The sequence below is a fragment of the Melozone crissalis genome, unplaced genomic scaffold (assembly GCF_028551555.1).
Source record: "Melozone crissalis strain CALT ecotype California unplaced genomic scaffold, PUWL_Pcris_2 ptg000004l_1, whole genome shotgun sequence".
Lineage (NCBI taxonomy): Eukaryota > Metazoa > Chordata > Aves > Passeriformes > Passerellidae > Melozone > Melozone crissalis.
Window position 1 is genome coordinate 60668 of NW_026535782.1, and position 19826 is coordinate 80493.

The window sequence follows — 19826 nt, forward strand, 5'->3', positions numbered from 1 at the left end:
AAGGTACAAGGCCTATAACAGCCTTTTCAACAAAAAGAACTGGGACTGTCCCCTGATTGTGGATGTTGGAACTCACCAGTGCTGCTACCTGAACACCAGGAGGTTCCCCCTTCCCTTCGGTGTGTAAAGAGCACTGGTTTTGGATTTGCTGCCCACCCTTTATAAATGCAATCTCAACAGGCATATCTAAAGTATTATTTCTTATTACAGAATTGGGTTAAGCAAAGTGAAATTTTAAAGAACAGTGAGTGAGTGCTCCTGTGAATGTGTGTGCTCAAGCCTCTCTGTGTGTTTTCCAACCCATACAACAAATGTGGTTAATACTGGATCACAGAATTATAGTGGTATCAGATGTAGCCCTTAGGAATCACATTCCACCCTGAAAATTCATATTCTCTCAGTACAGAGTTACATGGGATTTCTGCAGCAGGTAAATCCTTCATGAGGACTCTGTTCAAGCCTGGGCTTCCCACAGCTTTCTCACACCAGCAGTTTCCCTGTTTCCTCTGAGCACAGTGCTTTCCCCTCCCTGAATAAAACTATGATGTTTTCTTCACTGGGTCTCATATTTCACCCGCAGAACTGGTAAATATTTCCTATGTACAAAGGAATAGTTGCCTTAGCTTATTCCATCAAATTGTCTGGCATCTGTGTATAGCAGCAAGTAGAAAAATGTACTGCATGAAATCTCCATTGAATTGAGGAGCAATTGCAGATGGAAATATATTTAAAAAGTGAATATCTCTCAGCTTTCAGAAATGGTCATGAATTTCTCTTAAGAAGTCTGTTAGATGTATATGTGCCATTATTCTAGAAGGGATGGGATGACTAATATATTGCCAAGTAGAAAGATGGGCTTGTGCAAGAAGAGCAAAACTCTAGGAGATGGAATTCAGATGCAAGACTGAGGGTAGGGGCCTTCAGATTGTGAGGTACAATAACCTCTGTTTTTCATCTACTGTGTGCTTTCAACCACCATTCCCATTCCCAAGGATTCTGGCTCTGAGCTGTTCTTCACATGCATTCAGGAAAGAGTGAGCTTTTGTGTGGAGACCCTACATTCCAAATTACCGATCTTGGTAATTTATTTACAGTATAATACTTTAAGTTTAAGGATTTCTATTTGGAGACATGGTCCTTTCTGACTTAGTGCTGAACTCCTTTTCATCCCAACAGAGAGCTGGTCCATGGATGGAGCAAAATATAAAGGAGCAAATCAAAAGATTGCTCCTGTAGCCATGCTGCAGCTGGAATTTCATGGGCATTTCTGCTAGAAGTTTCTGTGCCTCTGATATCCCTGTGCATGAATTGTTCCTCTTGCCTTGAAGAATTTTAATATTCTTTGTCTTCACGTGTTATGTGCTCAGACAAATACACTTTCAAGGCAGGAAGAAGGAAACAAAAGGAAATGACTCACCCAGATAACAGCAATGAAATGTATTTTTTACATTATATTCTATATCTGCTAACTAAATAACCATAAATATTGCAGTGATGCCAAGGCAGATATTCTCTGAGATGCTTTTAGAGGTGTTTAGAAACTTGGCTCTGACAAATGAGGAAATGAAAGTCATGCACATTTGTCTGTCAGGTCCATCCAGTTTGCAGATGATGGGAGCTGTGTAGAAGGTCAGTTTGTGAAAAGCATGCATATGTAAAAGCAGTTTCTGCTCCATGAAGATATAGAGGTCGCTGCTTTTTGAAAAAATTGGAAGAATTTTGGGAAAGACAAGTTAGTCGAAAATGTAAACAATGGCTGTTTTGAGTTTGGGTTGAGTTGCTTTGTCCCTTCTCTTTGTCCCTGTATCACTGAATGGTGGAGGTTTATTGAACTGAGAATCAGAAATGGAAAAGACAAACTTGAGGGGAGTAGTTCAGGCTTTGCAGAAAGCTGAAATATATTCACATGCTCATCTGGGCTGCAGCTTACAAGTACAAACAAAGCAGTTGGCTTGGGACAAGTTTGTCTGCAAACTTGCTATGTGGAATTGATGTAGGATTCAGGCCATGATCTGTGTCCAGATAGCAGCACCAGGCTGGGTTGAGTGTCACGGTCTCACTAAAGCAGCTCTACTGCTTTTGTCCCTGTTTGTGTTTAACCACTGTTAGCCTGGAAATATCTTTGTACTGTGCTCTACTGGGTGAAGTAATTATCTTCCAGGGGTGTTGTGAAATTAAAGTTTTTTAAAGGAGAAAAGATACTTTTCTATAGATTATGCTTTCACTTCTACCCTTGTAGTATAATTATTTGCTGCCAACAAGGATATGGATTTTATAAAAATAACATTTAGTTATCTTTGGGATTAGACATCTGGATTTGTGACTTTCTGTAGTTTTCTTTATCACCTTTGGAAAAGATGAGTTTTCTTGGAGACTCACTGGAAATGCAGGGCACACCTAGATTACTCAAAAAAATAGAACGAAATCACCTTCTCATGTGCTGTCCTCATCCTCAACACTTCTGTGCTCATGTTCTGCGCCCAGCCTTTGCCTTTGTCAGCCCCTATTGTAGTATCTCTGCATGCAAGTGAGACTAACTGATATCAGGTGTGGAAGTGACAAAGTGCTCTTCTGTAACAGGTGGTAGAGAAGAATCTGGTCTTTCCATGGGCTTTTCAGAGCCAAATTAGAAGATAAAATGTAAGGGATAGGAATCCTGAACCAAAGTCTTCTTTCTCACCTGCCATCTTCTCCTTCAAGGTCGCAGGAAAAAGCAGACCTGACATCTCTTTACTTATGTGTAAACATTTCTCCCAGGTAAATCTGCATGAAAAATAAGAATATAATTCCATGGTATGTCCTGGGTTGCCCTCCTACTATAAATCCCAGTAGGATTTGGAAGGGGAATAGTTGGGGGATGAAAAGATTGGATGAGATATCCTGCTCTGAGGACTTGTACTGACCTTTGGTGTTAGGGATTCACATATCATTTGCCAGCAAAACAGAAGAGAAAATAATAATTATTATAAAACAAGCATCAGGCAAACACAGGAGCCTGTGATTTAGAGAAATTAGGTTACCAAGCCTTCTGTCTCTCAAATATGTGCTCTGAAAGAAAATCATTGCTGTTTGCCAGTCATGTGTTTCTCCACAAACACAGGGTGTCTAATCTCATCCTCATTTACACACTCCCATGGATGCTGTGAAATCTAGAGATTTATGACTGCCTAAAGGCTACATTATTAATAGGAGATAAACAGCTGACTATAAATTACATACAAGGCATAGACTATATAATTTTTTGTTCAGTATTTCATAGCTCAGCTGAAGTGGTGGGTTGTTTAAATATTCAAGTAGAGGAAACCGAGATGGAGATCTAGTTGCAATTTTAGGGATGCCAAAGTACTTTCACCTAAATATGCCACTATATGCCACTATAACCATTTTGGGGCTGTTGCTGGCCTGTGGTTTCTGCAGGCTTTCCAGGAATGACACCCAGCTGGGTAAAGGCCAAAGGCAACATCCTTCCAGAGACTTCCTGAGGACTGTGAAGAGAAGCTGTTGCTGCTCTGCATGCTGCTAATGCTGCATTTCCCATCCTTCTGTCCATGGGAACTCAGTGCCCACGTCAGGCAGAGAGCAGTGGCAGCCAGCAGTGGTGACAGTGGTGGCACCAGGCAAAAGGACCTTGTCCCCAGTTGGATGGAGAGCAATGGCCCAGCACAGCTTGGCCTCAGCTGCTGGACCTTATCTCAAGGGGTGAAAACATAATTCAGCCTCTGCCCCTGCTCACTCAGGCTAATCACTGTGACTCAGTGACAAAGGAAAGCATGAAACAGCAGGTTTTTACCATGGTCTCTGGCATGATAGCAGGCACCATTAGCAGGTATGTCACTGACCTGCCATCATGGTGAGAGAAGTTTTAATGGAAATTTTATTTGGAACATGTGCCCTAGAGACGATGGCACCTGTGCCCTTCTGCCAGCCCAGGTATCCAGTTTACAGGGTGCAGTAAGTGACACACAACACTCCCAGAGTGCAGATGAGTTGCTTGCCATCATGATACCTCAAACCTAAACTAGGTCTTTAAAAGGTTCTAGACTATCTTAGTTTCAACCAGTTTACATCTATAAAGGCCTGAGCAAATTACTCTGATTACACAGCTGCCTTTCCTTTCAGGAAGTTAGCCTAGAGACCACCCAACCTGCTTTATTCTTTAATTTTATGATTTAATATATTATGAACCTATAGCATGCACAATCAAAATCTATAGAAATGCACATATATATTTACTAATGCATATAAATATATTAGTATATACACATACTAAAATCTTCAGGAGGACTAAGTAGAGATATTGGCTTATTTACTCTTGGAGGGTAAATTTACCCAAAGTAAAAGAACAGCAGATCCTATGAGACCTCTAAAGAGAGGAGGAAGGAGAAAGTAGATGAGGCCATCAGGATTACCAGGCCATCAAAATCTCACTGCAGCTCTCTGTGTATTTGCACCAATGTAACTCCAATACAGAGAGAATATGGGAAAATACTGTGCAGCTTCAACTGTTCCTCTGCTCTGGAACAGCAAGTCTCAAGTGTGCTTTCAGAGACTGTCCCTTAGCTGCTTGCAAGGTTTTAAACACTGTGACACATTTGTGGTCCCAGGAAAGGGCAGTGATTTTTTCCTATAAACCCTAGACATCTTTTTCATGTATATCTTTAATTAGTATCTTGGGGAATTCACTCATTTTCCTTGCTTTTATTAGCTACAAATCCATCATGTATTACACTTCTACAACTTTTATGATTAACAAGTGGATGTCTTCTGCCCATGTGTGCTTTGCCTCCATCTGAAAGAGTGTTCTGGTTTATTCTACAAATAAGCATCACCAGGAAGGCCTCGAGGACCTCACTGTGACTGAGTGCTGAAGGCAAGGGGGATCTGGCCCAATGAGAAGGAGCTCCTGGATGAGGTGATGGAGCAGCAGGGCCATCTGCTGCAGAGCCTGGGCTTTGAGCTTTAGCCCTCACAGGTACTCCCTGCTGTGAATTCATAGCCAGCCTTTGAAGTTTCTGCAGCTGTAATCTGCTCGTGATAGCAAATGCAGCATTCCTTTGGTCTGTCTCCATGCAGCCTGCCTGAGCACTGAGTTTTGAAGTGCATTTCTGACAGGAAATATTTATGGCTAAATCCCAGAGCAGAGATCATGCAATGCTGCTGTGCTCAGAAGTAAGGTGACATCTGCTTGTTGCAGACCATGACTGCAGCTCTTTCTTACTTGGATGGAGCAGATACGATGGGAATGGTCTGTGAAATTGTGTTCCCACAACAGAAGTCACCAGTGCTCCAGAATAAATGAGAAGGTGAATTTGTGTTCTGCTTCATGTTATTTCAGTGTTGACTGGGGCAGAGTGAGGAGGAAGAGAAGGAAAAAAATAAAACACATAGAAATGTAAGACCAGGTAAGAATAGAATTTTTTTCATAGAGTCCAGTGAAGGAAAGGGGACAAATCAGACCTGACTTACAAGCCTTTTCTCATTTGGAGTAGTCATTCTGGTTAGCCAGGGGAGAGGACTTGCCCAGGATAAATTATCTTTGATGACACAGGCTTTTCTGTAGAAGAGATGGATTTCTGAACACAAGACAGAAAGATCCGTGAAAGTGACTCTGGTAACTCAGGAGGGAGAAGAGGATAAGAAAAGACACTGAGTACTTTAAATATGCATTGCCTAAAATTTTTGATGATATTTTTTCCAAATCTACTACTTTAGCCAAATTCCTCCAACTGTTAGCTGTGCAGGTTCAGAAAACTGCATGAGACACGTGGACATGCATACATGCCAAAATCCAACCCCCCTCTGCCCATATGCTCCCCTTCTAGACTGAGGACCCTGCTACAGCATCAGCCCTTACTAACTGGAGTGGGAAAAGCTGGAGTCCAGCCCTCCAATCCTGGGTTATCCTGCACAACAGACAAGCAACCCTGGAACTAATGCTGGTCTTTCATTATCATGGCTGCCCTTCCTCACCCTTCTCTTCCAGTCAAATGCCCTGGAGGAGCAGCTACACCAGGCAGCAACATGTAGGGCACAGCTGTGCAGGACCTTGCCACTTTTCTATCCCAAATGATGGACACCCCTCTCACACTGTCCTGGCACTTGTCAAACGTGAGGCTTGCAGTAGTGCTGTGGGCAATGAAAACACTGCTTTTCTGTGTCCTGCTGGTGTCTTAAACAAGCTAAATCAGTCAGCAAAGCAGTTTGCTGCACTGTCCCTTCCACCCGTGTGGGGGAGCAAGGCTTCTGGATGTGGGGGTTCATCCCTGGAGCTCCTCTGTGTGCTGCCCTTCACCAGGCCATGGCTGGGTATGGTGAGAAGTTGAGTTTACTCTGTGCTCTCTGCCAGGGAGACCTTTACTTTTGTTCAGCACTTCTTTGTTGTTCTGGTAATAGAAGTTAACAGCCTCTTGAACTGGCATCTCTTTATCAGCAGAAAACCATCATGATTTAGAACATCAAGTGCTGCACTTGTGCCCTCAGGAGGGAATGTAGAGGATGGGAAGATCAAGAAGATGAACCAGCCTATATCTCTTTGAAAGGCCAAACAAACACTGAAACTGAGTGCATTTATCTAGGGGCTGGACTTTGCATTCTCACATCCTGCTGCTGGAAACTGGAATTAGGCACAGGTATCTCTTTATCCTTTACTAAAAAGATTCAGAATATCACGACGTTTGTCATATATGTCTTACTGACTTGCAAGAAAATTATGTGCCTGGTGTATCTCACAGACAATAAGGAGTGAAATCTCACCCTGTCTTCATCCCACATTGCAGTTCTGTGGAGTTATTTCGATTTAATGAAAAAGGAGAAATAAGTAGGAACCCAGAGATATTAGTGAAATTACCTGTCACACAGCATGTCAGCAGCAGTGGCAGCACAAGGATGCACAAATCCTGCCAGTCCCCTACAACCATCCTGCTGTTAGCTGGTCCCTGAGTATTTCCTTGTAAATCACATTATTGCTGTTCCTGGGAGTCTCACTTCAGGCTTTCAGCTAAATGGCAAAGTGAAAATAAACCTTAATCACTCCATACTCCATCTGTAGTCAGTAGCAAGGGATATAGGGGCAAATCACACCTCACATGGGCTGGAGCGCACTCTGTAAGTGCTGATCCCCTCCATTAACTGTAATCAAAGGCTAATCAAAACTAATTTGAGTGTGAAGGGTAAATGTCTAAAATTGCTCCGTCCCACACCAGTCACAGGAACGCACCCGATCGTTTACTCAGACTGGTGTGTGTGAAATTCATGTTCCAGCAAACTGGGATAAGACATTCAGGGCCATTTGCTTGGCTCCTTCCACCATTTCTTTGCTTGATTTCTGTGCTTCCAGGGCTTATGTGGACGCCTCTGCCTTTTAGCAGAGGAGGCATTGCTTAAATGCTTGTGTTTGCAAATACGGTTATCACTGCTCTGTTTCTTGCCTGCTTCCTTGTGGGTCTGGATGGCTACCCAGGCTAAAGAAGAGAGAACATTCACAGTCTGACTTCATTGCAGTGCAGCTGCTGGACTGACAAATTCCATTCCACCCCCTCTCTGTGCTGGGAAAACACTCTCAGATGTGGCATTCAGATTCTCTGGAACAATCCCTTTGCCCAGGATTTTTCCCCTGGGAAGCTGAGAAACCTCAGAGAAAAGGGAAACAATTCTTATTTGTTTCTCCTGTGTTTTGCTCATCTGGAATGTGTTTGGAGATTGCCTACCCACAGGTGATTGTTTCACTGGATTCTCCTATGAGTTGTTTTCACTCTTTGGCCAATTAGAGCCGAGCTGTGTTGAGACTCTGGAGAGAGTCACAAATTTTCATTATTATCTTTTTAGCACTCTGTAAGTATCCTTTCTGTATTCTTTAGTATAGTTTACCATAGTATTCTTTAATATAATATAGCATCATAAAATAATAAATTAGCCTTCTGAGAACATGGAGTCAGATCCATCATTCCTTCCTTCATCAGGGCACCCTGCAAATACAATACTCAGGTTTGGAGGTGGAAATATGAGAGCATCATTGATGAAATGTACCATGCAACAAGGTCCTCACATTGCATTAACAGAACACACGAAGATTTTCTTCACCCAGGAAAGAGCAAAGAATAATTCTTGGTCCCATAGAAATCAATGAAAGGACTTATATGTATTAAAATCTCATATATGTATTAATTCTTCACACCCTTCTGAAAGGAGGAAGGGATGGAAGACTTGCTTAATAACTCACTACATAAAAATCACTCACTTGCATTAGAAATAACTTATATTAAAGCCGGGATTCACATTATAATGGAAGAACTAATAATAAAGAAAGAAGATGAGCAAATAATGTTGTAAGCTGTTAAAAAATGTATATGGAACAAAGCCATTGGAAAAGAACTTGACAGGTTTCTTAATGTTTTAAATTGGAAATGAAAATTAATGGGAAATGAAGCTCTTCAGAGTTTCAAAGATTTCCATGCTGATTTTTAATACAATTAATTTGGTTCAAAAAAGAGCTTTCTGTTTTCAAAACTGAAAATTTAAAGGCTTCAATTTTTTTCCAGCTTGAACAGCTTCAACTCCCAATTCATAAAAAAAATAAAATTATTTCAGTCAAAATTAAAGCTATTTTTCCTGGCTCTAGATAAATAAAAAATTTCCTAAGATTTTGGTGAAAGAAAATTGAGGTTATTTTGACTTTATATCTAGATGTTGAGTGGAAAAATGCTTGGGAGCTTAAAAATATCTGCATCTTAGAAAAATTATTAAGAATCCTATATTTAAACAAAGGCTGCTTAGTATTAAGGCTGGACTCAATAGTGTTTTCATTTAAGCTCATAAGATACCTATATTGTCAGAAAAATCTTCAAAATAATTGAAGTTTAAAAGATTGAAGTGCCTACTCATTTAGGTGGTCATTACAGTAGTGAAGTATTTCCCTGGCAGGGCAGAAGCACACCACTGCCTTCCCTCCTGATCAGCATGCCAGGAATGAGCTCCCATGAAGTGCTGTCCTCCTAAAACCAATTGATTTCAACAATTTAAAGACATTCAAGTATCTCTGAGGATAAGCGCAGGCAAGCAAGAAAAGAGCTTCTATGTTGCAAGTGCTGTGAGGAGGGGAAGGAGAAAGGATTATTCTTGATTTCTAGAGGTCTAAACCCAAGAAGTTTGTTTTATTCTGACTTGAGTTCTTGGCTACAGCAGCTGCATCCCACTGGGAGTTGGAGAAACACCAGGGATGTGGTTGGTAATATCTAGAAGTGATCTGGGTCAAATGCTGAGAACATCTCTAAAGGAGGGGAAAGTTCAAGATCCAATTTGACAGTTTTATGTAGTTTTCAGCGTTATTAGCATAGTACAATTACTGAAGGTCTCTTGGGATTGATCATGCTGCACCCTACACATGTTTATCCTTCAATTCCTCTTGGGGCTAGGTCTCACTCAAAGCACTGCATGATGGTTCCTTACTATCAACTCAGGCAGTTGAGACTATCAGTTTCACAGTACATAGAAATTCAAGTTCAACCTAGATACTTCAGAAGAAACTCAGACATGAAGAAACAAAAAGACAGGATGTTCTATGCTTTAGTTCTTTCCTCTGTAGCTCTATTTAGCTTTGCTGAGGTGTAATATTGTTATGGCATAGTATTAAAAAAGCTAAACTCAGCCTTATGTGGTGGCAAAACCACAGAGATGCCATGTGCTGTGCAGCCAGTCCCCATGAAGTTTGCTTATATCATTCCAGATTGATCACCCTCCTCCACATCTCCTGCACATGTTTAATGTAGCTTTTTTATAGTTTGCCATTAAGCCTGTAGTTCTGTAACACAGGTAATAGCACTACCCCATATATTTAAATAGTTTATATACATCTGGTTCTATGACAGGAATTATTACTTTACTATTGCAAGGACATTGACCACGGTCCAGCAATTATGTAAATTTGCAGCAAAGCGAGGGAGAGAAGTGCAAGTCTTGGCATGGGATTAGCAGGCGGCTGCCTGGTGTAGCAGGTGGTGAAGGGACCATTGGCTTTCAGACATGCCCAAACTGGCTGTGAATTAAATGGGTGTTGGTGTGTGGAATTTTAGAGGATGGAGTGCAATATTGCCAAGACCAGCTGTTACCACCTTCACCTCTTCCTTCTGCTGGAAGCAGGAGAAGCATCAGCCTGTTTTTTTTAGGATTCTCATCAAACTCCTCTTCCTTCTCTTTTCTGCCTTCTTGCGACAGAAGTGACCTTGCCTGTACCACCCTGGTCTGAACTGTGTAAATAGTTGCTACCAGGAATTTGGCTGGTGGTTACCATAACTGATGAACATTTCCTTAATTACACTGCTTAATTACATTCTCTAGGTACCAAAAGAGTAGATATTACCTGTAAAGTTAACTTTCAGGAGATAATCTTTGTACAGCTTCCTGCCATCCAGGTGCTTCATGGCATCACAGAGTTTGGTGGTGTTTGGGCAGAGAGTCCTCTGCATTTTATGCAAGGCGTGAGCCATTGCATACACCGCATTCACAACAAACATGATCTTGGACTCTTGCTCGTAGTTGGAGCTGTTGATGGTGAAGTGCTTTTCACAAGCCTTTCTGTGTGGTTTCCGGTTCTGCAGGTTACACTGGAATTTTTGCTCCCAGAAGTCCTTGAACCAGGGGTTGCGCCTGTTGTTGTAAGGGCTGAGACTCTGGAAGTACCTGTCAAACTCTTTAACCGGGTGGGAAGCGAGCTCCAAGGTGATGGCCCCGGAGGCGATGTGCTCGTTGCCCTTGACGATGCTCTCCTGTGCGCCCCAGCCGTCGCTGGCGATCCAGGTGAAGGACACGTTAAAGCGGTTTGCGGCCGCGATGAGCTCCCGGGAGTCATCACCTCGCATGAAGAGCACCACCACCCTGGCGTTGGGCTTCTGGAGCAGCTCCCTGATCACACCATCGTAGGACTTCCTGATGTTGGAGCGCCCCACCTTCTCGGAGGTGGCGATGCAGATGTTGCGCAGGCGAGCTTCTTGCTCGAAGGCCTCGATGCCCGTCTCGCCGTAGTCTCCCTCGGAAGCCACTGTGGACACGTAAGTCCAGTTGAAGAACCGCAAGATTTCAGCCATGGCTTTGGCTTGGTAGAAGTCCGGGGGCACGGTCCGTGCGAAGTAATCGTAGCGGGATTTGTCGCTCAGCTTGGCGCTGGTGGAGGCATAGCTGATCTGGGGGATCTGGAAGAGTCTGAGCAAATTTGCCACCTAGAGAAAAAGCAGGGTGCACGTATTATTAAAGAGGGGTATTTATAAAATGGAACAGAAATATTTAGGGAGAGGCACTGACAGTGTTTTTTAATGAGAGATGTTCTGGCGATCACAGATTGAGGGTGTTGATAGAGGATGTTAATAACAAACTCCAGGGAAAGCATTGCACTGAGCATATGCACAAAACCTGTTCTGATGCCCAGTTAATTCCCTGGGTCCTGCTGGGACTGTAACGGACCTTTATTTTCATGAAACTCAGCCTGTTTAAACAACAGATGATTAGACACAAATGGACAATATATTTCAGTTTCAGACTGTGTTCCTTACTAAGGCCTGGGGATTTGCATGCCTTTGCTGTTCATAGTGGGATTCATCTTCTCCAAGATTCATTCTATTTGATGACCAAATACACTAATAAGACATAAGTTTCTCTTTTGTGCAAATATCACAAATATACAGACCTTTTGTAAAACTTTCTAATTTCAGTTATTCAAGCTAAGTCCCCACCTCTCCTATTTTTCACTCATTTAACCTTTTTTTCTGAGACCTTCTGGTCGCAGACCAACTGAGATGGCGCATTTTTTGCATGTTAGTACTCTTCAAGTGTTTCACACTGTCAGAGAACCACAGAATCACAGACTCACAGAATCATAGAATGGTCTTAATTGGAAGACACCCTCAAGGATCATTGAATCCGACTTTTAAGTGCATGGGCCATGTGGGAACCAAACCCATCACCTTGGAATTATAAGCACCATGCCCTGCCTAACTGAACTAATGTCATGTTGACCTACAGTTTTTAATAAAAAATAAAAAAATTTAATAATCTCTATTTGTCCTTCCAGTTTGATTTATGTGGTCCAAAGTCCTACTTTTTCTTTTTCTTTTTTTCATATTTGACTATGTCCAATATTTAAATATTTCCAAATCTACTCTGCTGCTCTCACAGAAATGCCACTCTTGATCATATCTGGAAAGAAATGAGGAAAGGTTATGGCATTTTTTTCCTATTTTAGTTTCTTAAATGACAAAGAGAAGATTGGTGACTGGAAGTTTTGTCCAGTAAATAAAATTTGAAGCTAATCTTAGAGTACAGCCTGACGAAATAATTTGAAAAGCAACAATGTGCTTGAGATTTCTGCACTAGTGTACTTGAGATTCCCAAGGGAAACTTATTAAAAATTGCCCAATCCTGTAATTTTTTAATCTTCCCCAGATGTTTCTTTGACCACAGATTGTCTGTAAGAATTCAAAGGCAAAGGACTGTTTTGAAAAAAATGTTGTAGAAGAGGCAAATTTTGAAGTTTCAGACATCAGTAGCAAATTAGAGAGTCTGGTGAAAAAAACCCATAAAGCAAAAAACAAGCAGAAAAATTTTGTTGCTTTTCAGCAACCTGTATGACTTAGGATTTTACAGATTTAGATTCTGTCTTTTCTGTGATGCAGACACTGAACTAGTGCCCTTGTAAACTGGTGTAATCTCATCTGGGCCAGACTGCTGTAAGCTATATATGTGTACAGGGACTTTCACAACCTCTGGGCCACATGAAACTGAGGACTTCAGGAGGTTCTTATCCTCCTGTTCTTCTGCAACACCAGGAAAGACCAAGTGTCCTGTCCAAGCTGTGGAGTTGAAGTTTGCCTTCACAAAATAAACCATTGGTAGTGTTTTATTTTAGTTTAAGTCAAAACAAAACCTTTCCTACAGTGCTTGGAAGGAGTATCCTGGGTTTTAGCTGACAGTGCAGTTTTGCCGGTGGGTACAGGCACAAGGCTGGGAAGTGCTGCAGCTGAACGAGTTACTGTCCCTCAGAAAGAAGCTGTTGTGTTCTCAACCTCCCTGCTGGATGGTAACAATCATTAAACTGCCTTATACTGGAAGTGTGGGATTTAATTTGCATCTGGTGATGGAAATGAACAGCTTTAAAGCAACAGGATGGGCAGAGAGGCTTGTTCTGCCACCAAGGTACAATGGATGCTTTGAGCATTGTTAAGTCCCTGTGGTTTTGTAAGTTTGATTACATGCCCACATATCCACATGGCTTGGTTCACATGTCCTCTCTCAAGAGCACTCCGATTTGGAAATGAGAATGTACTCCATGTAGCTATTCTGGAACATTTCCTGCAGAACTGTGTGGGCTGGAATTGCTATTCTTGTCTCAGTTTATTCTAGCAGGAGTTATTTCATTTGTGCTAAACATAATGAAGATATGCACACATACCATTCTGCATTTCCCCCCTCAAATTCGCTAAAGAAAAAGTCCATTTTCAGCAGCTCAGGTAATGCTGGTCAGTGAGTTGACAAGCCTTCGACTCTCCAACTCTCAGAAAGGTGCTCCTAACAAATACGGCAGCTTTATGGCTAGTTTGGTTTCATTTTCATTTTTTATTTTTTCTGTTTGTTTGTGCCTTTTTAATTTTTTTTTTCTTTTAGTCTGAGAAGCAAAAGCATCCATAGAACTGCTCTCCCAGTTTACACAGGGGCCCTCAGCCTTGGAGGCCACTATATTTCCAGGGTCCCTGCAAACACCTGTAATTCTCATTCCTGTGCTCTGGGAGAAGAAGGTTTTCATGTGTTTACAGCTGTTTGCTGTAAAGCTCTTCATTACAAAGCTGTCCAGATGGTAGATTTTTCATGGACTAAAAAAATACAAGAAAGTCTGATTAGTCATAAAGGATAGTGACCCAATCATCCCTGAGAACTATTACTGCTCATGGAGTTCAGTGAAGTTGTATCTGTTATTAATTCAGATCAGGACACTCATGAAATTCTCAAGTGGGGATTTTCTGGAATATTGTGCATTATGATATTAGGGATGTATTTTTCCAAAAAGCTCAAGTCTCAGGCACTTAGCTGATACAATTTATTTCAGAACAGTCCCTTTTTCCAGCCATTTTCATGCTGATCTGAGCATTTGATCATGAAAATATTATCCTGGCTAAGAGACTAACAGGATCTAGCAGGTTCTGCAGAGGGGCTGATATCTAAGATTTTGTCTCCTCAGGGTAGTAGAGGACAGTGGGATGTAAACCAGAGTTATGTGCACTGAGATTGAACCACCTGAGGCACACCTCCAGCGTAGCTCCTTGCTGCCTTAGCATGTGTGGAACAGCTTCAAAATTGCAGTGTAGATCCAGCTTTTGCTCAGTGAAATAATTTATTCTGGCAAAGCTCCAGGGAGCAATTTAATCAAGCCATGGTGCATGCAATTAGTGCCTGAAATCCATATGTTGGCACTTAAGCAGCAGTAGTAGCCAGGTTTTTTCACTGTCAAAACTGGTGGGTTTTGCAGACACCTTTGAAGATAAATCTGGATGTTCTGCATCTGCAAACTAAACCAGCCACTTAGCAGAGCTTGCTGTGAGTAAAGGATGTGGATGGAGTCTGCATTCAGCGAGATGGGAAACCTTTATTGCTCTTGTGCTGCTGGGCTTATTAGTGCAGCCACCATCCTGTGGGCAGGGGCCACTCCCCAGGCAAACCTGGCTCTCACTCAGCTGCTGGGATGGTGATTTGGTGGGTGATTTGTTGAGCATGGCAGTAAGTCCAGTGCCAGCCACAGGGACACACTGGCACCAGCAAATCCTGCAAATGGAGTGGCTGTGGCAGTGCCAGGGGGGACCAATGTCCCTCTCCCTCTCTGCATCTGTCACTTCTGCTTCTCTGAGCTGCATGGGTAGGATAAATGCTTGTGGGATATTGCCAATCTTGTTTAAAACACTGAAAATGGCTTCATAACAACCACCTGCAAGGAGCCATGAATTAGATACAGCTATCAAACACATGAACCTGTGTTTAGTTGTATTTGTCGCCATTCAAGAATCCTGCTGGTAAATGGGGACGGATAAGCAACACCTCTATGTCTCAGTAATCTTGATCTATCTTATGATTTATTGAATCTCACAGAACATTTTCTTTAACCTTTATAAGATTTTTATTTTTGTTGGCAGTAGAATTTATTCTGATGTTTTTGTTAAAAATTTCCCTTTTTAATGGCCCTGAGATTATTACATGGATTTTTGTGAATGTGTATGGGACTGGAAAACACAGGAAATATTTTGGAGAAAAGAAAGCAAGATAAATCTCAAATGTGTTAGATAGAACAAGTAGAGTGTTTTTACCACAATTCACAAGTGTGTATTGCACATTTGTTGGACAGAGGAGGCCCCTTGTTGGATGACAGTGCTCTCTGCCCTTCTGAAATTTAACCATGAGAGAGTCTCATGGCACTTAACGTGGCTTAATGAATCTAATTTCACAGAGCTCCTTTGAGACAGGGAAGAGCTACTCTGAACAGGCAATAAATTAGGCTGTGGAGCAGAATAACATTAAGGTAAAGTTTTTTCTCTACTGAGAAACTGGGCAAATTTCTGTCTCTCTGAGCTGCAATCTGTCCTAATGGAGATTCTTTTGTTGCCTTTGGTGTCCTGAGAAAGTCCTTCCGTCTCTGGGAATAAGTTGCAAGTCCAGACTCCCGCAGCAAGACCATGGCAAAGCCATGTCCCAGGGTTTTTCCCTAATTTCATTGGTATAACACAGGGCTTGAGCTCTTGCTTTGAAAAAACATGGACTCCAGCTAGTGTATGTTTTATCCAGTTCCTAAATGATGGTAATCTACCTTGTTGCCTTTTTGTTATTATTTGGGCAGCTGGAAGTCAAACTGCATCTAAAACATTCGTAGCAATATATAATACAGGTTTTTTTTTCCTGATTTAATTTTTTTGTTTCTTAAATGTAAAAATACACCAAAAGTTTGGCAGAAAGAGCTATTTTAGAAAGGCAGGAAAGAAACACTGGTTCTGAATGGGCTGAGGTGTGGGTGTGTGTTAGGTGGCAGGCATGAACCTAATGTAGAGAATAAATGAGGTACCTCTCTAGCCAACAGCCACCACTGGCCTGTGCAGTCTCCCCATGGTCCCAACTCCTGGAATGTACACTTTTGTCAGGTTAAAATCTCCTCTTTTTCAATTTATAAGTATTTTCTTCTATCCTCTCGTCCTGCATCATGTTGATAAAGACATTTACTTTGTGTTCCTGTACACACTGAAAAGCTGATATTAGTTTCCCACCAAACCTTCTCCAGGCTAAACACATGCAGTTCCCTCAATTTCTTCCTGTAGTGTTTGTGCTTTAGATTCTCCTCCCCATTATTATATTTGCATTTATTGAATCATCCTTTTACCAGGGGATCCAAAGTTAGAGGTAACACTCTAGATGTGGTCCAATGAGAATAGAATAAACAGAAATATTTATTTCCATCTATGTACATGGCCATGTTCTGCAGATACAGCCCAGCAGGCTGTGAGCTGCCAGACTGCATCTCTGGCAATAAACATGAGCAATACTGAAAAGCAGGGCTCCACCATAATTTTCCCCCTTCTCTTGGGATTTAGTAAGCTCCTACCTGGGGACAGTGTGACCCTGAGTGACTCAGTCTGGACACTTCTGGCATCCTCACAGAATTTGGGAGTATTTGGGAGGAGGAGAGTTCAGTGATGCAGATGCAGTTGCTCACCTTGGACCCAAGAAAAAATTTACTCCAAGCTAATCTGCTTTCAAAGGGAAATGAGGACCCTAAGGGCCTCACTGCTTTCAGAACTGAGAAACCTTTGTCAGCCTGGAACATCATCTCTCCCTAGCCCATTATTAAACTAAGGGTGCCATCTCTGGGATATCATAATAAGCACTAATGAAGGCAGTGGCTGCACAGGGGCTGTGTCATGACCTGCAGCAAAAAGCACCAATTTGGCTTCAGCGGAACTCCAAGCACTGACCCCAGAAAGTCACTGAGAATGCCAATATCCCAGTTCTTTAAATCACCAAAGGTCACTTGTAAGGAACTCAACCAGATGCAGTGAGGTTATTTAGGAATCGCAGCCCGGCTTTTTCTCCTGTGGAATCTTCTGGTGCATTGCAGGACTGAAGTGATTTCCATCAGCTTTTACACTCTTTGGTATTAAGAGACCTGTTTCCTACTTTGTAGGTATTGTTCCTTAAAAAAATTGCTTCCAAAAGATAACTGAGGAAAAGATAATTCACTATCAAACAAATAAAAAATGTCTGGCCTTTTTTGTTAGCGGGAAGAGGGGTGAAGGAAACATTATTTTTAGTCTTGCTCTTCTCCTGAAAAAGAGGAGCAATGAAGCTGGGAAAAATATAGCTAAATGTTTGCAGTGGACTCAGTAGCTGCCACACAGAGAGAAGCAGTATTTGAACTGTGAAATAAATTCATCTGCAAAATGAACATCAGAAATAAGGAATACTGTCAGAATAACAGCTAGGATTTCTGCACAGGACTTGGGAATTTCTTTTCATATTTGTGTCTGTCCTGTGCAATGAAAAGCAAACCATGGAGGGCATGCAGAGAAATGTTGTGCTTTGAAGGAATTGTTTGGAAATCTTTTTTCCTGCAGGGGAAGGCACAGTGAGCTGTCACATATGCACTCTGCCTCCACACAGCATTACTGTTGCAGTGAGGTAAACTGAGCACCAAACCTGCACCCTGAAAAGAGACTTGTGCAGAAGATCTTGCTCTGCCTGAGAGTGCAACTCTTCTCTGAGACTTCATAAACCTGCCTGTGACTCGTGTCCCATTTACACAGGATCAGAAAAGATACTAAAACTGGAGCTATTGGTTCTAAAGGATTATGGAATTGCTTCTGGAGTTAAAAGAGTTGTCAATGATAAATATGGTAATTTGAGACTTGTTAACTGATGAGTAAATCCTAGTCAGAAGGGGTAGAATAAGTATAGGTGATATCTAGGTGACCCTAGCTCATTCTTATTTTTGGTCACTTTCTCTTGTAGTGACATCCTTTCCCACTTGGAGCAGTTTATTGCTCTCTACAACTCCCTGAAAGGAGATTGCAGCAGGTAAGGGTTGGTATCTTCTTCCCTAAGAAGTGATAGGACAAAGGGAAAGGGTCTCAAGTTGAGCAAGGGGAGGTTTAGATTAGATACTAAGAAAAGTTTCTTCACGGAATTGGTGGTCAGGCATTGGAAGAGGCTGCCCAGGGATGTTATGGATTCACCAGCTCTGGAAATATTCACAAAATGTAGATGTGGCACTTGGGAACATGGTTTAATGGTGGGCTTGGCAGTGCTGGGTTAAAGGTCCCACTCTTAGAGGTCTTTTCCGAACTCAACAATTCCATTATTCTCTCATTATATGGTAGAGCGCCTTCCTTCTTACCTGTGATCTCAGTGGTTACTTATCTACCCCTGTAAAGTCTTACAATTTCCCCTTAGCAAAAGGACAAAATGCACACACTTAGGAAATGAAAATTATAGCCCAAAACCAAATCAAAATGACTACAAAGTAATCAGTTACAGTGGCATTTTCACAGAAGCCAGAGGGAGGTACCCACATTCCTTTGAAATCTCTAGGAAAGAAATGCTCAGTGTTCTTTGGGCATTTGAAAATCTCAGCCCAGTGGCGGATCAGGTTCTGAATGTGGAATAGAAACAAAGAGAGGAACAAACAGCAAGGATCTGGCTGAGAGGTGGTGGAAAGAGGGGAAGAACAGAGATAAAAGAGGGGAGAGTTTAAAGGAGACACATGGAAGCTGGCATGGCTTAAATGCTGGTGGTAGGTGGCCCAATTCACAGAATGGATTTTTTAATAAGTAAACCGTTTTTTAATAAAATGGTTTACTTTCACAAGTACAAAATCACCAGAGGCTGTCAGTGCACAGCACAAATGGCTTGTGTGGCCTGGCAAACCTCTGAAACCCCCTGCCCATGTCTCCTGCCCACATCCCTGTGGGGTCCATGCACAGTGGGACAGAGCCCTGTGTGCTAAGTTTTGTTTATTTTTTGGTTCATTTAAGGATTTTACACTATTTTCAGTGGTGATGGGAGTCAGAAGCTATTGTTAAGACTCTGGTTGAAAGATGGTTTATTCTTGGAGGAAGGAAATAGAGGTGATTAGCTTTCAGGCTCCATGAGCCCTTGGCAGACTTTTGTGGCTAAGGAGAAATGACAGCCAGGAAAAGATTGCCAGTAAATGAGTACATATTTTGAATTTCATGCCAGATGGTCACTCAGGAGTGGCTTTAGCTTTTGTGATAGCAGTAATGCACCGTTAAACCTGCTGCAGTGGTTTTGTTACAGTTTACTTGAGACACAGCAAGGAACTGAAGAGAAGACAGCAGGGCACTGGTTTGTGTTCTGCCATTTTTTCTGGATGAGGGTCTAAATTGGAAATAACTTTTGTGGTTGTGATCTGGAGGTATTGTGTGTTGACAGCCAGGTGACAGCCAGTCAACAATCTTTACATCCATGTCAATATAATGTACATAGACATTAAAAATCCAGACCACCTAAAGGAATGATTTAATTTTTTTAAGAGCTGACTGCAGGGAATGGACCCTAGTCTTCATTTTCAGAAGAAAAATCCAGTTTTCAGAAACAGGGAAGAACAAACCCAGCACTTGAATGAAGGTGTTCCTGCTCCCACATGCATATTCCTGAAATGAGCAGACCTAAGTATCTCAAGTATGGAATTGGGATTGGCTATGCAGGTGCTCCTGCAGCAAATGAATACTGCCTCTGTTTCTTATTATCTTTACTGTGTCAATCTCTCCAAGGAAAATATGTTTGAAATTTCTGTT

General features: G+C 41.9%; 1 protein-coding gene across 3 annotated transcripts in view; it reads right to left on the minus strand.

Annotated features, from left to right (window-relative positions):
• The window catches only part of GRM3 (glutamate metabotropic receptor 3), a 104093-nt gene that overhangs the window by 21170 nt on the left and 63097 nt on the right, over window positions 1-19826 (minus strand). For all 3 annotated transcript variants that reach the window (XM_054280195.1, XM_054280180.1, XM_054280189.1), the window contains one exon: window positions 10355-11210. In XM_054280195.1, coding sequence (XP_054136170.1) covers window positions 10355-11210 — 856 coding nt within the window. The remainder of the gene's footprint in view (window positions 1-10354; window positions 11211-19826) is intronic.